This window comes from Meles meles, chromosome 16 (genome assembly GCF_922984935.1).
Source record: "Meles meles chromosome 16, mMelMel3.1 paternal haplotype, whole genome shotgun sequence".
NCBI lineage: Eukaryota > Metazoa > Chordata > Mammalia > Carnivora > Mustelidae > Meles > Meles meles.
The window spans coordinates 26893040-26911242 of NC_060081.1; the positions used below are offsets into that span (position 1 = coordinate 26893040).

Consider the following 18203-nt stretch of genomic DNA (forward strand, 5'->3'; position numbering starts at 1 on the left):
TATTTATTTGACAGAGAGAGAGATCACAAGTAGGCAGACAGAGAGAGAGGAGGAAGCAGGCTCCCCGCGGAGCAGAGAGCCCGATGCAGGGCTCAATCCCAGGACCCTGAGATCATGACCTGAGCCGAAGGCAGCGGCTTAATTCACTGAGCCACCCAGGCGCCCCTCTCTATTATTTTTATCTCTTATTTATTTCTACTCTAGTCTTTTTTTTTTTTTTTTTAAGATTTAATTTATTTACTTGACAGAGAGAGAGGGAATAAGCAGGGGGAGTGGGAAAGGGAAAATCAGGCTTCCTGTTGAGCAGGGAGCCTGATGCAGGGCTTGATCTCAGGACCCCAGGATCATGACCCGAGCCAAAGGCAGATGCAGATGCTTAACCACTGAGCCACCCAGGCATCCCTACACTAGTCTTATTTCCTTCTTTGTAATTTTTTTTTTAACGTGCTTTTCTTTTTCTAGTTTCTTAAGGTGCAAGATTAGGTTTCTGATTTGAGGTTTTCTTTGCTGATTAAGACATTTACCGCTATAAGTTTCTTCCTGGGCAATGTTTTTGCTGCATTCCATAAGTTCTGGTATGTTTTATTTTCATTTCATTCATCTGAAAGTATTTTCTAATTTCTCTCTTGATTTTCTTCTTCGATTCACTTGTTATTAAGTATGTTGCTTAATATCTCAAGATTCCTTTTGTTCTATATTACTTTCCAGTTTATTTAATTAGAGAATGAAGTTACCAGAAAACATACTTTGTATTACTTCAAAAGTTACTGGGGCTTGCATTATGGTCTATTATATCCTGGAAAACATTCTATGTGTGTGTGAGTAGTGTAAGTACTTTGTTGTTGAGTGGAATGTTCTATAGATGTCTACTAGGCCTAGGAGCTCTGTACTGTTTTCAGCACTTCTAATTCTTTTGTTATCTCTTGGCTTAGACAGTCTATCCATTATTGTAAGTGGAGTACTAAAGTCTCTATTAATACTGAATTGTCTATTTTCCCCTTCAGTTCTGTCAATTTTGCTTCTTATCCTTTGGGTTTCTGTTGTTAGTAGAGTCTTGCTTTTTTAATCTGAAAATCTTGGTCTCTTAATTGGTGTGTTTAGACTATATTTAATGTTTAATTGGTGTGTTTAGACTATATTTAATGTAAGTATTGATATGGTTAAAGTACCATCTTGCTAGTTATTTTCTATTCTATCTCATCTTTGTTTATAACTTTTATATTCTTAACTCTCTAGTCCTGGACCAATTAAACTAGAAATGAACAACAAAATGGGGTAACTCGATTCCCTATGAATATGTAAATAGATCAATGAATGTGTAAATAACCCATGGATCAAAAACAAAACCTGAATAAAAATTAAGAACTATCTGGAACTGAATGAAAATTAAAAACTGAATTCATTAAAGCTTGTATAATACTGTCCATTCTGTGCTTACAGAAAAATTCATGAACTAAATCTACATATTTGAAAAGAAAAAAAACCCTAAAAGTTAATGAGTTAAGCATCCATGTCATTAGATAAAGAATAGCAAATTAAATTTAAAGAAAGTCCAAAGAAAGAAATGTTAAAATAGGAATGGAAATCAATGGAGTAAAACATGTAAAATAGAGATGATCTACGAAATCCTAAGTTCACACGTCTTGGGAGTAAAAAACTAGTAAGCTGATAACTACCTGACAAAACTGAGAAAGAAGAAAGAGATGGCACAAAAATATCAATATCAGCAATGACAGGAGTTACAGCTACAGATGCTGTAGACATTAAAACAATCATAGAATGATATTAGCAACTTTATGTTAGTAAGTTTGAAAATTATCCTGAAATTGCCAAACTCCTGGAAAAACATAGCTTACCAAAACTGGTAAATTAAAAAAAATGTATGTAAGCGTTACAAAAATAAAACTATTAAAGGGGCACGTGGGTGGCTCAGTTAAGTGTCCAACTCTTTTTTTTTAAAATCTAGGTTTTATTTTATTTTTAAAGATTTTATTTATTTATTTGACAGAGAGAGACACAACGAGAAAGGGAACACAAGCAGGGGGAGTGGGAGAGGGAGAAGCAGGCTTCCCACTGAGCGGGCAGCCTGATGTGGGGCTAGATCCCAGGACCCTGGGATCATGACCTGAGCTGAAGATAGCTGCTTAACGGCTGAGCCGCCCAGGCACCCCAAGCGTCCAACTCTTGATCTCAGCTCAGGTCTTGATCTCAGGATTCTAAGCTGAAGTCCCATATTGGGCTCTACACTTAAAATGAAACAAAAAACTATTAAAAGAAATTAAATTCATAATTTAAAACCTTACCACAAACAAAATTCCAGTCCAGGAGTACCTTCTACTGGCAAACTTTACCAAATATTTAAAAGTAATATTCTACCAATTATTTGGGGGTGGACAGTGAAATGCAGGTACAAAATGGGGAAAAATGAGGAAGAACTCTATGACTTTGGATCTGTGTTGGGAAAATATGAATTAGAATTATCAGTATCAGGCATGATTTACATATATGCATTTATTTTTTAATTAAAACATTTTTTAGAGAGAGAGTGTGTGAGTGGGGTGGGAGACGGGGGGCGGGGGGGGGAGAATCTTAAGCAGGCTCCATGCCAGGGTGGAGCCCAACTTGGGGCTTGATCTCATGAGCCAGATGCTTAACCAACTGACTTATGCAGGTGCCTCTACACATATGCATTTATATATATGCATATATATATATATCTGAACAGATAAAGATATGGTATGTATATATAGAACGAAATATTATTTGGCTATGAGAAAGGACATCTTGCCACTTGCAACAACATGGCAGTCCTTGAGGGCATGATGCTAAATGAAGTCAGAGAGAGAAAGACAAACACTGTACATCACTTATATGTAAAAAAGCTGAACTCAGAGAAACAGAGACTTAAAATAGCAGTTACCAGGGGCCGAGGAGTACAGAAAGAGGGAGATATTGGTCAAAGAGTACAAACGCTAAGTTAGAAGATGAGTAAGTTCTAGGGATTTAATGTCCAGCATAGCAATTATAGTTGTTAATACTGTATCATATAGTTGAAAGTTGCTAAAACCTCCAACGTTCTCATCACAAAAGAGAAGTGATAAGTATGTGATGTGATGAAGGTGTTACCCAACTCATTAGCTCTTCAAACTTAGTGGAATTCCTCTTGCCTCTGGTAAAAGGAGCTAGACCCCTTAACAAACAGGCTCATCAATACCAGGCTGGAGGTCACGGACCATGAAAGTAGGGAAGTTAAGTATAGATCCTGCTGGGGCCTCAAATTTGGGGCATGATGCTGCAGGAAAAAGCTGTATAAAGATAGCATGGAAGATAAAATTCTTTTCCTCAAGCTTTATATAGACATAGAACAACAGTACACAGAAATAAAAATGGCTTTACATCCTAAAAGTTTACCACTAACATGCTTTCTTCAATAAATACGCTCTTTCACAATTCAAGTGTTCTGTAAGCTAACTGGCAACAGTCATTCACCTCCCTATAAATTTGACTTACTTAATGTTTTCCCTCCTGTGGCCTTAGTAATAATCAATCTCAGTTAAGATAAAGAAGACAGAGTATACGAGGGACAGGTAGTCTGGGGGATTCCTTCAAGAAAACAGGACTGGAGATGGCCTGCTGCAGGAGCTGACCACGGGGTAAGTGAGTAGCTTGGAGGTACTTGGAGCCTGGAAGCAGGGAGCAGATCAGAATGCTTGGTGTGCAGTGCTGCTGAGGCTGGCCTTGCCCTTTTTTCCAGGGATCAAAGAGGAAAGGCCCTGGTCACACACTACAGAAATGAACTTTTGCTCAGAGGAGAAGGGTCATCTACTTACGTTGTTCAAAGAGGTTTGGAGTAAGAGAACAGAAGGAAGATCTCAGGAAGGGTGTTAGGAGGCTACTCTAGCTAATGTGGGTTCAGACAGAGCAGGCTTCCTGTAGCTCTGGGCAGTCCACATCACAGGAAGCAGAGGGAGGCCTCCTTGAACAGACCTCATATAAACAGCTTCCCCTGGTCCTCCCTCTCCTCAGTTCCCTTGAGGATGTGAACAGGATCCATGATAAAGTGGGAGGCTTGAAAGAAAAGTCACACTAAACCATGAAAACTTTGGCCAAGTACTAATGCCTGCTTACTTGTAAATAAATAAGCAGTGCATTAATTTTCTGCAACATAACAAATTACCTCAAACTTAGAGGCTTAAAGCGATACCCATTTATTATCTTACAAGCCTGTAAATCCAAAGGCCAAGCCCAGTATGACTGGGTGATGTGCTAAAGGACTAACTCACTCAAGTTCAAAGTCCTCTTCCAGGCTCATGCAGGTTATTGGCGATCTTGAGGTTGCTCTCAGCCTCTTGCCACATGGCCCTCTTCAATTCCAAAAGCAGCACAAGAAACTCCCTTGCATCAAACACCTCTCATGCTTGAAATCACTGCATTTCTGTCTATGACTGCTAGAGACAAATGTTGAGGGCTCATGACATCGGCTCAGGGCCCCGGATTATCTCCCTAACTTAAAGGTCAACTGATTTGGGACCCTAATTACATCTCCAAAATCCTTTATGGCAACATCTAGATTCGTGTTTGATTGGGAGGTGTGTGTACATATTGGAGGCCAGGAATTTGGAGGACCATCTTAGAATTCTGCTTGGCATAAGCAGCACGTGTGACTGGAGGGCTAGACAGGCAAGACCCTGGGTGGCTCGGTGGATTGGGCCGCTGCCTTCGGCTCGGGTCATGATCTCGGGGTCCTGGGATCGAGCCCCGCATCGGGCTCTCTGCTCCGCGGGGAGCCTGCTTCCTCCTCTCTCTCTGCCTGCCTCTCTGCCTACTTGTGATCTCTGTCTATCAAATAAATAAATAAAATCTTAAAAAAAAAAATAAAGCAACATGGGGGGGTAGGGGGATAGGAGAAGAGTAAATGAAACAAGATGGGATTGGGAGGGAGACAAACCATAAATGACTCTTAATCTCACAAAACAAACTGGGGGTTGCTGGGGGGAGGTGGGATTGGGAGAGGGGGAGCGGGCTATGGACATTGGGGAGGGGAGGCGAACCATAAGAGATTATGTACTCTGAAAAACAACCTGAGGGTTTTGAAGGGTCAGGGGTGGGAGGTTGGGGCAACCTGAGGGTTTTGAAGGGTCAGGGGTGGGAGGTTGGGGGAACAGGTGGTGGGTAATGGGGAGGGCACGTTTTGCATGGAGCACTGGGTGTTGTGCAAAAAGAATGAATACTGTTACACTGAAAAAATAAATAAAATGAAAAAAAAATAAAAATGAAACACAGATTTTTCAAATGGCCTGCAGCACTGGTTCTGTTTGTTTCTACTGTCAGCTCCTCCAAAGACAGAAGGAGGGCCAAAGGGGAGAGAGAATTATTTATAGATAAACCAAGCAGAATCAAATATATGGCAGTTCTCTGTGCTGTTTTTGCACAGCTACTGACTGCCCATATTCCAGAAGAGTCTGAGGTGCAAAAGAATTAGGAAGCAACAGCCATGAACTAGAGACGAGCATGGAAAGTAAGCTGCAATTTTGTGGTCAGTGGCAAGTTTCCCATGCCACAGAAAGACAAAGCAATGCCAGGAAACAGCTGCAGAAATGGCTGAGCAGCTACCCTCAGACAAACCTTATGAATGGTAGTGACACAGCACTCTACTAAACACAACTTCTGGCAGGAAACTGGGCCGAATCAATATGCAGTACTTTGTACCACTCAATGACCACAAAATTCGAGCATCTTCTTATACACATTTGAGACTGAGGGCTGAGGGGACAGCCTTGAGATTGGGGGGGGGGGGGGGGTGGAACAGTTAGAAACTGAAAAAGTGAAAAGGAACCAAACATGCCTTCAGAAAAGAGAACCTACTTGATTTTATCCAAATATGAAAAAATGATTAGAAGAAACACCTTTCAAGAACTGAATTTAACTTGAAAATAAAGGCCTCTGTTTTTATCAACAGACTATTCAGTAACTTCCATTTTTTAAGCCATTAAAAAAGGTCTCCATTTTAAGCTTCAGATTTGAAATCAAGATTTCCTGCACTTAATAATTACATAAACCAAAGAACTCAGTAAACCAAGTTTCAACCCAAAGCAGTTTTCACAGTCTGCAATAAATGTCTGAAAAAAGGAGTTGTTATGGAAACAGAAAAATATTTAACAGCATTGGCATAAATAACTAAGAGGGATGCAAACGGACGGGGGGAGGTGGTCATGCCCAGATTTTTCCAACTAATCATTAGAGAGAGAGCAGGGAAGGGAGAGGGGGAAAGTAGTGGAATTAAAGAATAAATTTAAATATAAAGGATGAAAACAAAGAAAGCCTAATTTTGAAGAAAGTTAACTTGATTTACTGTGGAAGAAGCTCTAGACGGCAGTAGGGCTGCTCACAGTAGTGAGAGGAGTCAGTACAGAGGGGTCCAGAAGGGGGCCAGGGTACATCCTAGAGCTGATCCTCACTAAAGGGCCTGGAGCTTTCCTGGAAGCCCTGGGTGACCATCAGATGCAACTTAGAATGGTAGATTCTATCCAATTTAAAGTTTATCCAGATACTGCAAATGATGTTTTAAAATTATGAGTGACTTCTGGTTTAGCAAAAAGACCACAAACAGTGTGGAAATAGTTCAAAGAAAATATAAGGCAAAACTTCAGTGCATGAGTCAAGGTAGTAAGCAATGATAAGTCTACTTACAATTTTTGGAAAAAATATTATGAAGTGTTAAGGATATTCTTCTCAAGTCCTAAAATTACTGCTATACATATCAAGTCAATGAAACATTTATAGCATGGGCATTAAGACAGTGCACTGCCAGATCAAGTAGAAAAGTAAAGCAAATGTTCAATGTAGTCTGGCAAAAAACACTTGATAATGTAAACTTAATAACTGAGATGAAGAAAATCAACAGGCAATCTTACTGGACTTAAAGATAACGTACAGTATATAAGCATTAAGTGTCAGATATGTGCCAGAGAGACAAAGATAAATAAATTATCTTCACAGCCTGGTCTAGAAGGGAAGCAGACACCTAAACAGACAATCAGAGCAATAACCAGCATGCAGATAGAAGGTAGTATATGTCATGAGTAATAAAGACTGATTCCATTTTTGATGTTTGATTACTGACAGCTTTTAAGCCCCATAATATCCCCTCACTTTATATGCCACAACTGGGCAAGCCGGTAAGAGAGCCTGTACTCTTGCTCTTAGATGCCATGAGTTCAAACTTTCCAAGTCTGCCCCAGCCTCACCTCCAACCACAATAAAAGTCAAGCCCGTCTCCTTTCTCTGCTCTCTCAGGTCATTTTTCAGACTTGCTTGGGAGCCCACCCAGCTCTCCCCAGAATGCTTTATTCTGTGAGTAGAATAAACCTTCCTGCACCCTCTTCACATGTGATGTCATCAGTACTGAGTCGGTATTCCCCCCAAGATAGGTTCATTTTTGCCTCATCTAGTTTCAGTCAGATTTCTATCACTTAGAACCAAATAACTGGAGTACTGACCAAAACAGAGGGAATAAAGGCACTCTGTAATTTTTGTCAATTTTCTTACAATATGAATAGCAGTAGTGTAATTATGTAGAATGTCCTTACAGACAGAAATGTGTGCTGAAGAGTATAGGAATAAAATGTTATTGTGTCTGCTTTCAAGTGATTTAAAATGGACAAAAATATGAATATGGCAAAAATCTTAATTATTGAATTTAGGTTAAGAGTACATTCATTACCTATTCTTTGTTCTTCGTTTGTTTTGATTATATGAAAGCATCCATACAATTCTTTTTAGAGGAGAGACTCAAAGTATGTACAACATGGCTAGAGCTTAAAAAGACCACTTACTTTCGCGAAGTGATTTCCTTTGGCAATCCGTTACTTCCTAACCTACCAATAATTCACCTTTTGCAGTAAAAATGCACAACCTCACTTTCTTTGAACTAGAATTTCTACTTTCAACTTTCATAAAAAGAAACTTAGCTTGAAAATGGCTAGGCAAATCCTTCCAATCACATTGCCTGTGATCTTCCAGGGTTGAAGTTCTAAATTTAGGGACCTCTCTGTTTACATCCATGTGGCAGCTCTGTGGTCTATCAACTTGAGTGGGCTGAACTATAGTTCCCAGAATTCCCTCATACATTTCTGCCTAGGGTGGGTTACGTGTGATGCTCTCTCCTGAGAGCTGGAACATGGAAGGGAGGCAGCTGCCATTCTGTAGTACATAGTAACTTCTCCCAGTTATTCACTCAGACACTAATGTCGGTGCTGCTGGGAAGGGATTCTGCAGGTGTAATCAGTTGACTTTAAATTAATTAAAAGAGAGATTAGGTAGCTTGTCTTAGCTAGGTGGAAGCCCTTTCAAAGAGAACTTAGCCCTTGCCTGAGCTAGGAGACTTGAAACAACAGATGGATCTGCAACTGCTCAACTTCCTCAGGATCTTCCCTGAGAGCCTGCCTGTGGACATCAAGCTTCAGCACTTGCTCACGATCTTCCCTTCCTGTGCTGTAAATAAGAGCTCATGCTATGCTTCAAATAATTTTCTTCACTGTATTACCCAGCCCAGTTTGCACTGGAGTTCACGTGTCCATTTGCACACCTTCATTAAACTTTCAGTTTCTCTCATGAGATTTCAGTTCCAGTCTCTTAAGAAAATCCCATTTATTTCCTCTCTAGTCATACATTAATTCATGTATTCCTATCAGTTCTCTTTGTTCATGACACCAAATTATTCTCTAGCTTAAATATTAACTGAAAACCTTTAAATTCTGCGTATCACTTCATCCCACAACTCCATTCTTAGGACTCTCTCCTGAGAAAACTCATGCTGTGTTTAAATCATTAGTTTCAGCACTGATTATAAGAATAAAACATTTAAAGCAACACAAAACAATAAACAGATCCATACAATTTGATGTTTTCTAATACCATAAAAGAAAGTAACAGATAATTCAATAGAATAATGAAAAAATGCAAAACGTGTTATATTTAGAAAGCAGGTTATACAACAGTTTATGTTCAGAAAATACCACTGTTTTTTTGTGACTCAATAAATAAATAAAGATGCACAGAAGAAGGACCTGAAGGATAAAAGCTCAATGTTAATGTTTCTGCATGGTAGGACTGCTAGTAATTTCTTACTTTCTTCTTTCTCCTGATTAGTAATTTCTAAGTTTACTACAGTGGACATGCACTGCTAGTATAACAAGCAAAATCCCAGTAAGTTCTGTACTGGTGACTTAATAACCTGTGGCCTCGAAGAGGAATTCTTCACTACCTCTGAAAAATCCAGTATGGACTTTGAGAGGGATGTCCAGAAAACCCCTTAACTTGTATGCGCAACACTGTCTGTAGGTGCAATGCTGTGTGCCTTTGTGTGCATTTGGAGAGGTGAAGAAAGAGGTTCACAGCTTTCATTTAGTCCTCAAGAGATCCATGATCAAAAACGGTTAAAACTGGGGTGCCTGGGTAGCTCAGTGCGTTAAGCCGCTGCCTTCGGCTCAGGTCATGATCTCGGGGTCCTGGGATCGAGTCCCACATCGGGCTCTCTGCTCAGCAGCGAGCCTGCTTCCCTCTCTCTCTCTCTGCCTGCCTCTCTCTCTGCTTGTGATCTCTCTCTGTCAAATAAATAAATAAAATCTTTAAAAAAAAAACAAAAACAAAAAACGGTTAAAACCACCAGTCCAGCATCTTGCATGACCTTACCTCAATTTCTCCTATTTCTGGGGTAGGGTATTATTTAAAGAGTCCAGGGAAAGGTAATTTGGAACAGAAATTTCCAATTACTACTCAGGCATTTTGTATAGCTGAAAATATCTTTATCTCAAGTGATATATAAAATCTATAAAACTCTCTCAAAAATTATAAAATAAAAAACAGCTGGGTATAACTTTTGACAAGAACTCTCTAGAGTGGTTACTGCTAAGCTTTCCAAGAAAGAATACTCTGTTTGAGACTAATGATTTTGGTGTTGTATGTCGACCTCCTCTCCTTACCCTCACCAGAAATACAGCTCATGCCCTTGTCTTAGAATGGAGTTCATTAGTCTCTGTTCTGGGCCACTCTAGAGTGAGCGAACATATTCCAAGAGAATTTTACTGTACAGAGAAAACTCACTAGTAGTTAGAAAATAATGAACTATTTTATGGAGATCAAAATATGTGCCATGTTTCATTAAATATCTTGCATTTGACAGAAGGAGACTGTGGGCAACACATTATTGTGATGTTCCTTGCAATCTTAACACTGTACACTTAAGCCGTTTTTGTAAGACAGAAATGACAGTGATATGTTTCCCATATAAATATTATGGTCTTTAAATCTAACACCCAGAAGATAATTTTACTTACACAATGACTATTCTAAAATACTGATTCCATCTAGAAGTGCACAAAGATCCACACAAACTTCTCTCTACACCCCTACCCCTAAAATCCATGATCTCTGTAGGAATATAGTCTTAAAAGATAGGAGTTGCTATCAGATATCTTGCTTTTTATGCTAGCTACTCTACCATGGTTCTGTACAAATACAATTAGTATATTATTTCAGGTTTTGAGATTATAAATAATTTATTTGAACTTAATGTGTTTACTAGTAAAAAATGGTTAATTACAACGTTGACAACATTAAAGAAATTATAATTTTCACTTACTGAATCAAAGAGATCTAGATACAGTTTCTCCACCACTTTTTTTTTTTTTCCTGCTAGTTTACCAGAGTGGCATGGCTCTAGCAGTTATATCACTAAGAAGTTCTCTTTGTCTACTTGCTGAATTAGATTAGAACCAAATACAGGTGAACACTTGTCTTTTCTTAGTGTATCTGAGACGTGCAAAACCTGAGACTCAGAGGTAGAAGGGAAGCCAGAAATATGGTTTGAGGAAGCAATTCTGTGGTTGAACCATGTCTTTCCGTGGGATTTTCTTTTGTCTGCTCTTTTGGGTTAGTGATGATTATATTTATTTGGTGATGCATAAGAGTCTGTACTTTAAAAGCACATGCAAATAAATAAATAATATATCTTTCTATATCCACATGAAAAATCTTTAATAGTAGAACTGGAAATGAATTACTAATCACAAAAGTAACCTAAAAGTATTATGCTGCTTCTGAAGATAAAATCCTTTGAACCAGGGAATTTATGAGGTGGGTATCTTTCAAATTTTAAGAGTTAATATTATATGATAGACTCGTAACAGATACTGGCTTCCCATTTTCAAACCACATTCAACAACATTGCTTTCTTGTACTTAAAAATGTAACTTTCTCAGAGAGATGATACAGATAAAAACCAAGACAAATGCATGCATAAAATACACATAACAGTTTAATGGGAACCTGTGGTCTGAAAATTTTAAACTTACTGTTCATGGAAATCCAGCATTGGTGGCTCAAATCGTATAGGTCTGCAATTACCCCGGTACAGAGATATACTGTAAGTAAAAAGAAAAGAGCATAAGAAACAATTCTTTAAAAAATATGTATATCCCAAAACTGAAGTCAGACACTTGAGTTTTGTCACAACAAACTATCTTTAAGGAAAGTGTAGTCTAATATTCTGTTGGGAGTGTGCATTACTTTTCTTAGTAAAGGAAATCAATAAATATGTATTTTTAAAAATGAAAAAAAAAGAGTATTTTTCCTATTCAAAGGCAAGTGAAAACAGAAAATGCTCAGGTAGACTCAACGTTGAAATTTATGTGGTTGAAATACTTGATAACAATATATATCTTAATATGTTCACTTATTTTTTTTTGATACATGCACCATGAACAATAGTCAACACAATTATACATACTTGGCAGACAATACAGTATACAGACAAAAACTACAATGACATTTTAACTACAGTGGCAAAGGAAATAAACAAAAATGAATTTGGGGATAGAAACTTTTAAGAACTGAAATATCTTTTCCATCTGAGAGTTTAGAACATACTGATCTATTTAAGTATCACTTTTCACCATCCCACTTGATACTAGAACTTCTCACTAAAACCAATTTCTGAACAGCAAGCCTCCTAGTCATCACCATGACCTAACAATGATGTGATACAGAAATGAAATGGGGGTTTGGGGGATGTCCACATACCTCAAGTCATCTGCTTAAGTATTGAGAGAGTCAGAAATTCAGTAAACCACTGAAGTTTCTAAATAGTAAACGTTTATCTTTCTGTTGTATTTTAAGAAATGATATTAGAGCAAAACCATTCTGTAAAACTTTATTTCCATCAACACAATTCAGAAGAACACAAGCTTCGAATGATATAGTAATTTTTATTCAGGAAATCCAGGACATATATTAGAAATAGACAAGGACATTCAGAATATGCAGGAAATTTAGCTTTAACTCAGTTCTTTAAATGATTTAGACTATTTAAAGATTAAACAGTCTGAGTAGTAGATCGAAGCACTAAAAGTAATGAAGTCTTAAGGTGTTTTTAGCTTGAAATCCCTCTACACATGCTGAGCAGAAAAAAAGGAAAAACACAAGAAAGGCGGAAAACAGCAAATGTAAGACTACTTTACTGAAGCACAAGTCTAAAGACACTGGGACAAAGGCGACACAGTTCTCCCCCAAGACAGGAGCCACATGCAGCAAGAGGAACAAAATCTATTCCCTCTTGATTTCCGCTCTTCTTAGGCATGATCTAACAAGGACACTTTCTGGCATCTTTAAGAGATGCCCATCAGCTCATTCGTTTCAAGGGTATGAAACTCAAACAATAAAATCTTAATCCAATCAAGGAGGAAAAATATAATGCATGAAGTGAATGCGTGTAAGTCATTAATTCATATATATATAAACACTGACTCTATTAGATGCTAGAGATACAAAGAAGATTAAGATACTGGTTTTTTTTGTTTGTTTGTTTCACAGAAATGAGCATCTATTTCCCAAGTTGCACATGGAAATGTCTAAAGTAGCCAGGAAAGGTAAGAAAAAAGCAAGCCATATATATTGTGTTGATTCAACACAAAATCAATGAACACGAAGGGGGCTGTCTAGTGGCTGGGGCTATGGAAACAAAGCAAAGAGCCTGTTCTCATTGCACTAACATCCAGTAGGGGAGACAAAAGTAGAACATAACAGGTAATATGGGACAAATAAAAACAAACCAAGCACAGTAAGAACAGAGAAGGTTTTTCTGAGGAGGGACGTTGGAGACGAGACCCGAATGGCAGAAATCTGGGGGAAGAAAGGAGATCTACTTGGCATGCTGTGGAACAAGAGGGCTGAGGTGGCCAGAGTGACCGGAGGGAAGGGGAAGGAAGGGGCTGAGATCAGAGAAGTACAAAGGCCAAGTCTCCATGCAGGAATTGGGATTTTATTCTAATTATGACAAAGAGCCTCTATAGTGTCTTCTGCAAGGGAGTAACATCATCTGACACATCTGAAAAGGTTAATTCTGGATGCTGTGTCAAGAACAGATAGTAGGAGACCCAAAGCGGAAGCAGGAAGTCTGCAGAAATCCAGACAAGAGGTGATGGCAGCAGTGGTCTAGGGAGGATTACAAGGCAAGGTGGGGAGAAGTGGCTCTTCTGAATATATGTAGGAAACTAAAGGAAACAGTCATGCAGATGGATTGATTTTGAAATGTGAGAGAAAGGAGAGAAATCAAGGATGACTTAATTCTAAACTTTTGGCCTGAGAAACTGGAGAGAGTCATGACATGGGAAGAGTAGGTGAGAGATAGGAAGGATAGATGGGTTAGACGTTCAAGAGTATTTATTGTTTCAGACATTTAAATCTGAGATGTCTTGAATTTGAGATGAGATGTCAAGCAGGCACCTGGATATACAAGGGTATTGCTTTCTATTAAAAAGTTACTGATTTTTGTGTGCTGATCTTATAGCCCAAGTCACTTTGGCAAGTTAATTCTAACAGTTTGTCTATAGATACTCCTAGATTTTCTCAGCACTATATGTGCTGCCAAAAACAATCACCACCTTGGGTTACCTCTGTAGATAAATCACCTGCAAGTAACAATCACACTTCTTCCTTTTAATCCCTAGACCTTGTTTTCAATTTTTATGCCTCATGTGGGCTAAGATCTACCAAAAAATACTCCACAGAAGCCATGTCCAACAATTTTTCTTTACAGATTTCTCACAAAATATGATAGAGGGACCAATGCATTAAAGAAGATTCCCTCATAAATAAATGTGTATTTTCTAAACAATAGCAAATTTATGTCTAAGGAACAGTTTAATATTTGAGTGGGTACAACACAAGTTGTCATAGGTATAATCTTATTTAAAAAAAAAAATTCAGTAACATAGTTTTCATGTATCCACAGCTGACTGAGATGCTTGCCACTATGCCTACTTTAAAAAGGGATGGCACTGTTTAGCATTTTATTAACAGAAAGCAAATGTTTGCAAATCTTTAATGTTGAATAATAAACTGGGGCAGAAGTAATGTGAAAAGTGTACTTTACCAATTTCAAAGAAACAGAATCTGAGACATTATAATAGTATATTGCATGATTTTTAACCTTTCCAGTGACTGTATTTGTTTGAAAGTCTCAAATATTTTTATTCTTATTATCCACTTGGGAACAAGGAGGTACAAAAAAACTGTTTTCTGACTTCAAGCAAGGGAATGACTAGAAAGACAAAAGAAATCTTGTGGGCCATGGTCTATGGTGGTTGGTGGACTGTCAGGTTAAAGTTAAGCAGGTAGCTCCCCAATGAAGCAAATAAAGGCTTCTTGGAACTTTGGGAATTTTTTTAAACTAGGAAATTTTAAATGTTTTCCTAAAGGCAGTTACTATCCTAACAAATGGTACTCTTCAGCCAGTATTTCTTAAAGAATGGGTTGTGGTCTACCTACACCATAATCAGCTAGAACGCTTGTAGAAAAGCAGATTCCAGAGCCCTACCACCATAATGTGATTCCTTACATCTAGTCTGAAGTCCAGAAACAGTGTTTCATGTACACTCCCACATTCAGGAACTACTCTTTTGTCATCTTGATCCATAACAAGTACTGCAGGCAGACATAAGAGGGGACAAAAGTACCTTAACAAAACTTTTAAAGTCATCAATAGTTTAAAATAGAATTTTTATTAGAGACAGCTAAAAAAAACCATGACTTAAGAGAAATTATATAGTTTATACATTTTAGCTTAAATTTGCATTTCTCTAAGGACTGAAAATGTTGAAAATCATTTCATTTATTTATAGTCCAACTAGATATCTTCTGTAAAATGTCTATTCAAAGTTTTTATATTGGGATGTCTGTTTTACTGAGTTATATGAGTTCTTTACAGATTCTAGATATACGTCCTTTATCAAATATATGTCCTGTGAATATCTTCTCCCTCTCTTTCCTATTACAAATAGTATCTTTTGGGGAGTGATTTCATTGAGATGGTGAGATAGGCTGTTGCTAACTTCAGTCCCCTTCACAAGAAGATCAATTAGCAACTCTTCATGGATAGGACACTGTTGTAAAATTCCAGAACACAGGGGTGAGAGTGAAGAACCCTCCTGGACCACAGAGGCTGAAAAGGACTATGCAATAGAAAGGTAAGAGGAATGGCTGCACTCTGATCACACTGCCCCTCCAAGGCAGGCATAGAGCCACAGTAAAAGGGTCTCCTAGGCATACAGTTTCTCCAGAGGGAAAGAGACCAAGGTGGATATCCAGCTTCTGCTTCCCAGAAGGCCCACTTGGGTCTTGTCACAAGGGGATCACAGGAGGAAACTGTGGGGTGAATCTGTAGGTCTTGACTACTGGAGAGCATATTGGGATACAGTGGAGGACAGGATATACAGCAACCAGAACTTGACAGACCACCCTCCTCCTTGAAACAACACCCAAGTGGAGATCTTAGCCAGTGGCTATACCCACCTACAAAGTCAAACCAGAGGCCCCGTCTGGCCAGTGATCTCGGTGGACAATTTTACATGATTTGTGTCCCCACCCAATGAGCCATACCAGCCATGAGCCTGTTCTGCAGCCTCACCTAGGCTGGGAAGCAAATTAAAAGACCTGCCTAGGGTTGAATATAACCTCCAGCTCCACCCAACCAGGAAGCCTAACTAGAATATCTGGAAGCTGTATAACTCAACCTGCAGGCCTGCTTAAAATGGCACTTAGCAGAGAACTCAGTCAGTGGCTCAGCTCACCTGCAGAGCTGAGCTGGTGGCCCTGTCTGGCCAGGGAGCTTGGTGCGCAGCTTTGCTACATTTAGGTCTCCAGCCATCAAATCATAATGGTCATGGAGCCTGTTTTATGACCCCATCCAGGCAGGGAAGCAAATTCATAGTCCTAACTGCTGAGTAAAGCATGCAGTCCTGCCCAACTAAGAAGCATGAGCAGGCACTGTGGAGGGCATGTTCCAGCTATGCATGGACAGGGAAGCAAGTCAGTAGTCCTATCCACCTGTTCCCAGCCAGTGCAACCCTGCTGACATCAGAGCTCCATTAGCATCCTTGCCCAAATAGAGACCGACTTGGCCACGGACATTATCAGCTGACTCATCAAGAACCCCAAGTTAAGCTGACTAAAGAACTGTCTCTGCAAAGACACACACAAAACCAAACAAAGTTTTTTAAAAAATGCATAAATGAAATGAAAAGTTCAACAAATAGAGGATTTCTATTAAATGAATTATATATTTAATACAGAAAAACAACTACCAAATAGAAACCCTAGGGTTTCTTCATCCTAGGGATGAAGAATATACAATATATACAATACAAAGAATATACAATGACTTGACTGAAGAATTCAATAAAGAGCTTCAACAACAGATCTGACCAATCAGAAGAAAGAATCAATGAACTGAAAGGTTATTTGAAATTATCCAACAAGAGGAGCAAAAAGGAAACAATGAGAAAAAGTGAAAAAAGCATGCTGATTTATGGAGTAACTTTAAGAGAAACAATATATAGTTGATCTCGGACAACGTGGGTTTGAACTGCATGGGTCCACTTACACGTGGATTTTTTTACATGATACTATTTTTTTTTTTACATGATACTATTTTAAATGTATTTTCTCCTCCTTAAGGTTTTCTGAATATTTTTTCTAGCTTATTTTATTGTAGGAATACAGCACATAATACATAAAACATATAACACATATGTTCCGGTCAACAATAGGCTATCAGTTAAGTTTTCAGAATGTTGAAATTACATGTGGATTTTCAAAGGCATGGGGGGTTGGTGCCCCTTACCCCACTGGTTCAAGGGTCAACTATAGCTTTCAGTGTATGGATTTCAAAGTTCTTTTCATAAATTTATCCTCAAGTAGGTAACATCTTTAGAGGCTACTGTAAATGGATTTTTTCTGTAACATTTTATGGTTGCACTTGTAATACAGAAAAAGACTTTCTGATATTGACTATATATTTTTCAATCTTACTAAATTCACTTATTCTCATAGCTCTTTGGGTATATTCTTTAGGATCGTCTATACAATCATTTTATTGACAAACACCTTCCTTCTCTTCCTTCCCAAATGATGCCTCTTATTTCTACTTTCTGTCTTAATGTTACTGACTAGCACATCCGGCACAATACTGAGTAGAAGTGATGAAAGTAGACATCCTTATCTTGCTCTCAATAGAAAGAAAGCATTCAATCTTTTGCCATAAGCATCATGCTGATTTGTTGTTGTTGTTGTTGTTTCCAACAGATGCTCTTTATCAGACTGAGGGAATTCTTTTCTATTCCTAGTCTGCTGGATGTTTTAAATCAAGAATATATGTCGAATTCTGCCACATGTTTTCATTTCAATTTTTTAAATTTCCCAAATTGTTAATGACTTCTAATTTAATTCTACTATGTCAAAGAACATGATTCTGATTGCTGAGTGCATTGTTGAATAAATATCTATGAAGAAAAATATTATTACAGTAAGTTCATTGATAGTGTTGTTCAAGTCTTTTATACCTTTACTGATTTTCTGTTTGTCAGTTATTGACAGATGAGTGTTGAACTCTCCAACTATAACTGAGAATTTATAACTGTGTATTTACCTTAATTTCTGTTTATTTTTTCTTCATGCCTTTGGGAGCTCCGATACTAGGCTTATACTTAGGACTACTGTATCTTCATGATGAATTTTCTCTTTTATAATGATAAAATGTCTCTCTTCACCTCTGATAATATTCCCTGTCCTAAAGTCTAATTGGTCTGATAATGTTATTCCCCACCCTATCTTTTTACTTTTAACTTACTTGCATTTTTATACTCAAA

The 18203-nt window shown here is 38.2% G+C and overlaps 1 protein-coding gene across 1 annotated transcript in view; it reads right to left on the reverse strand.

Annotated features, from left to right (window-relative positions):
* The window catches only part of TMEM131 (transmembrane protein 131), a 232751-nt gene that overhangs the window by 127312 nt on the left and 87236 nt on the right, over positions 1–18203 (reverse strand). The window contains exon 4 of the mRNA XM_045980652.1: positions 11355–11423. Coding sequence (XP_045836608.1) covers positions 11355–11423 — 69 coding nt within the window. The remainder of the gene's footprint in view (positions 1–11354; positions 11424–18203) is intronic.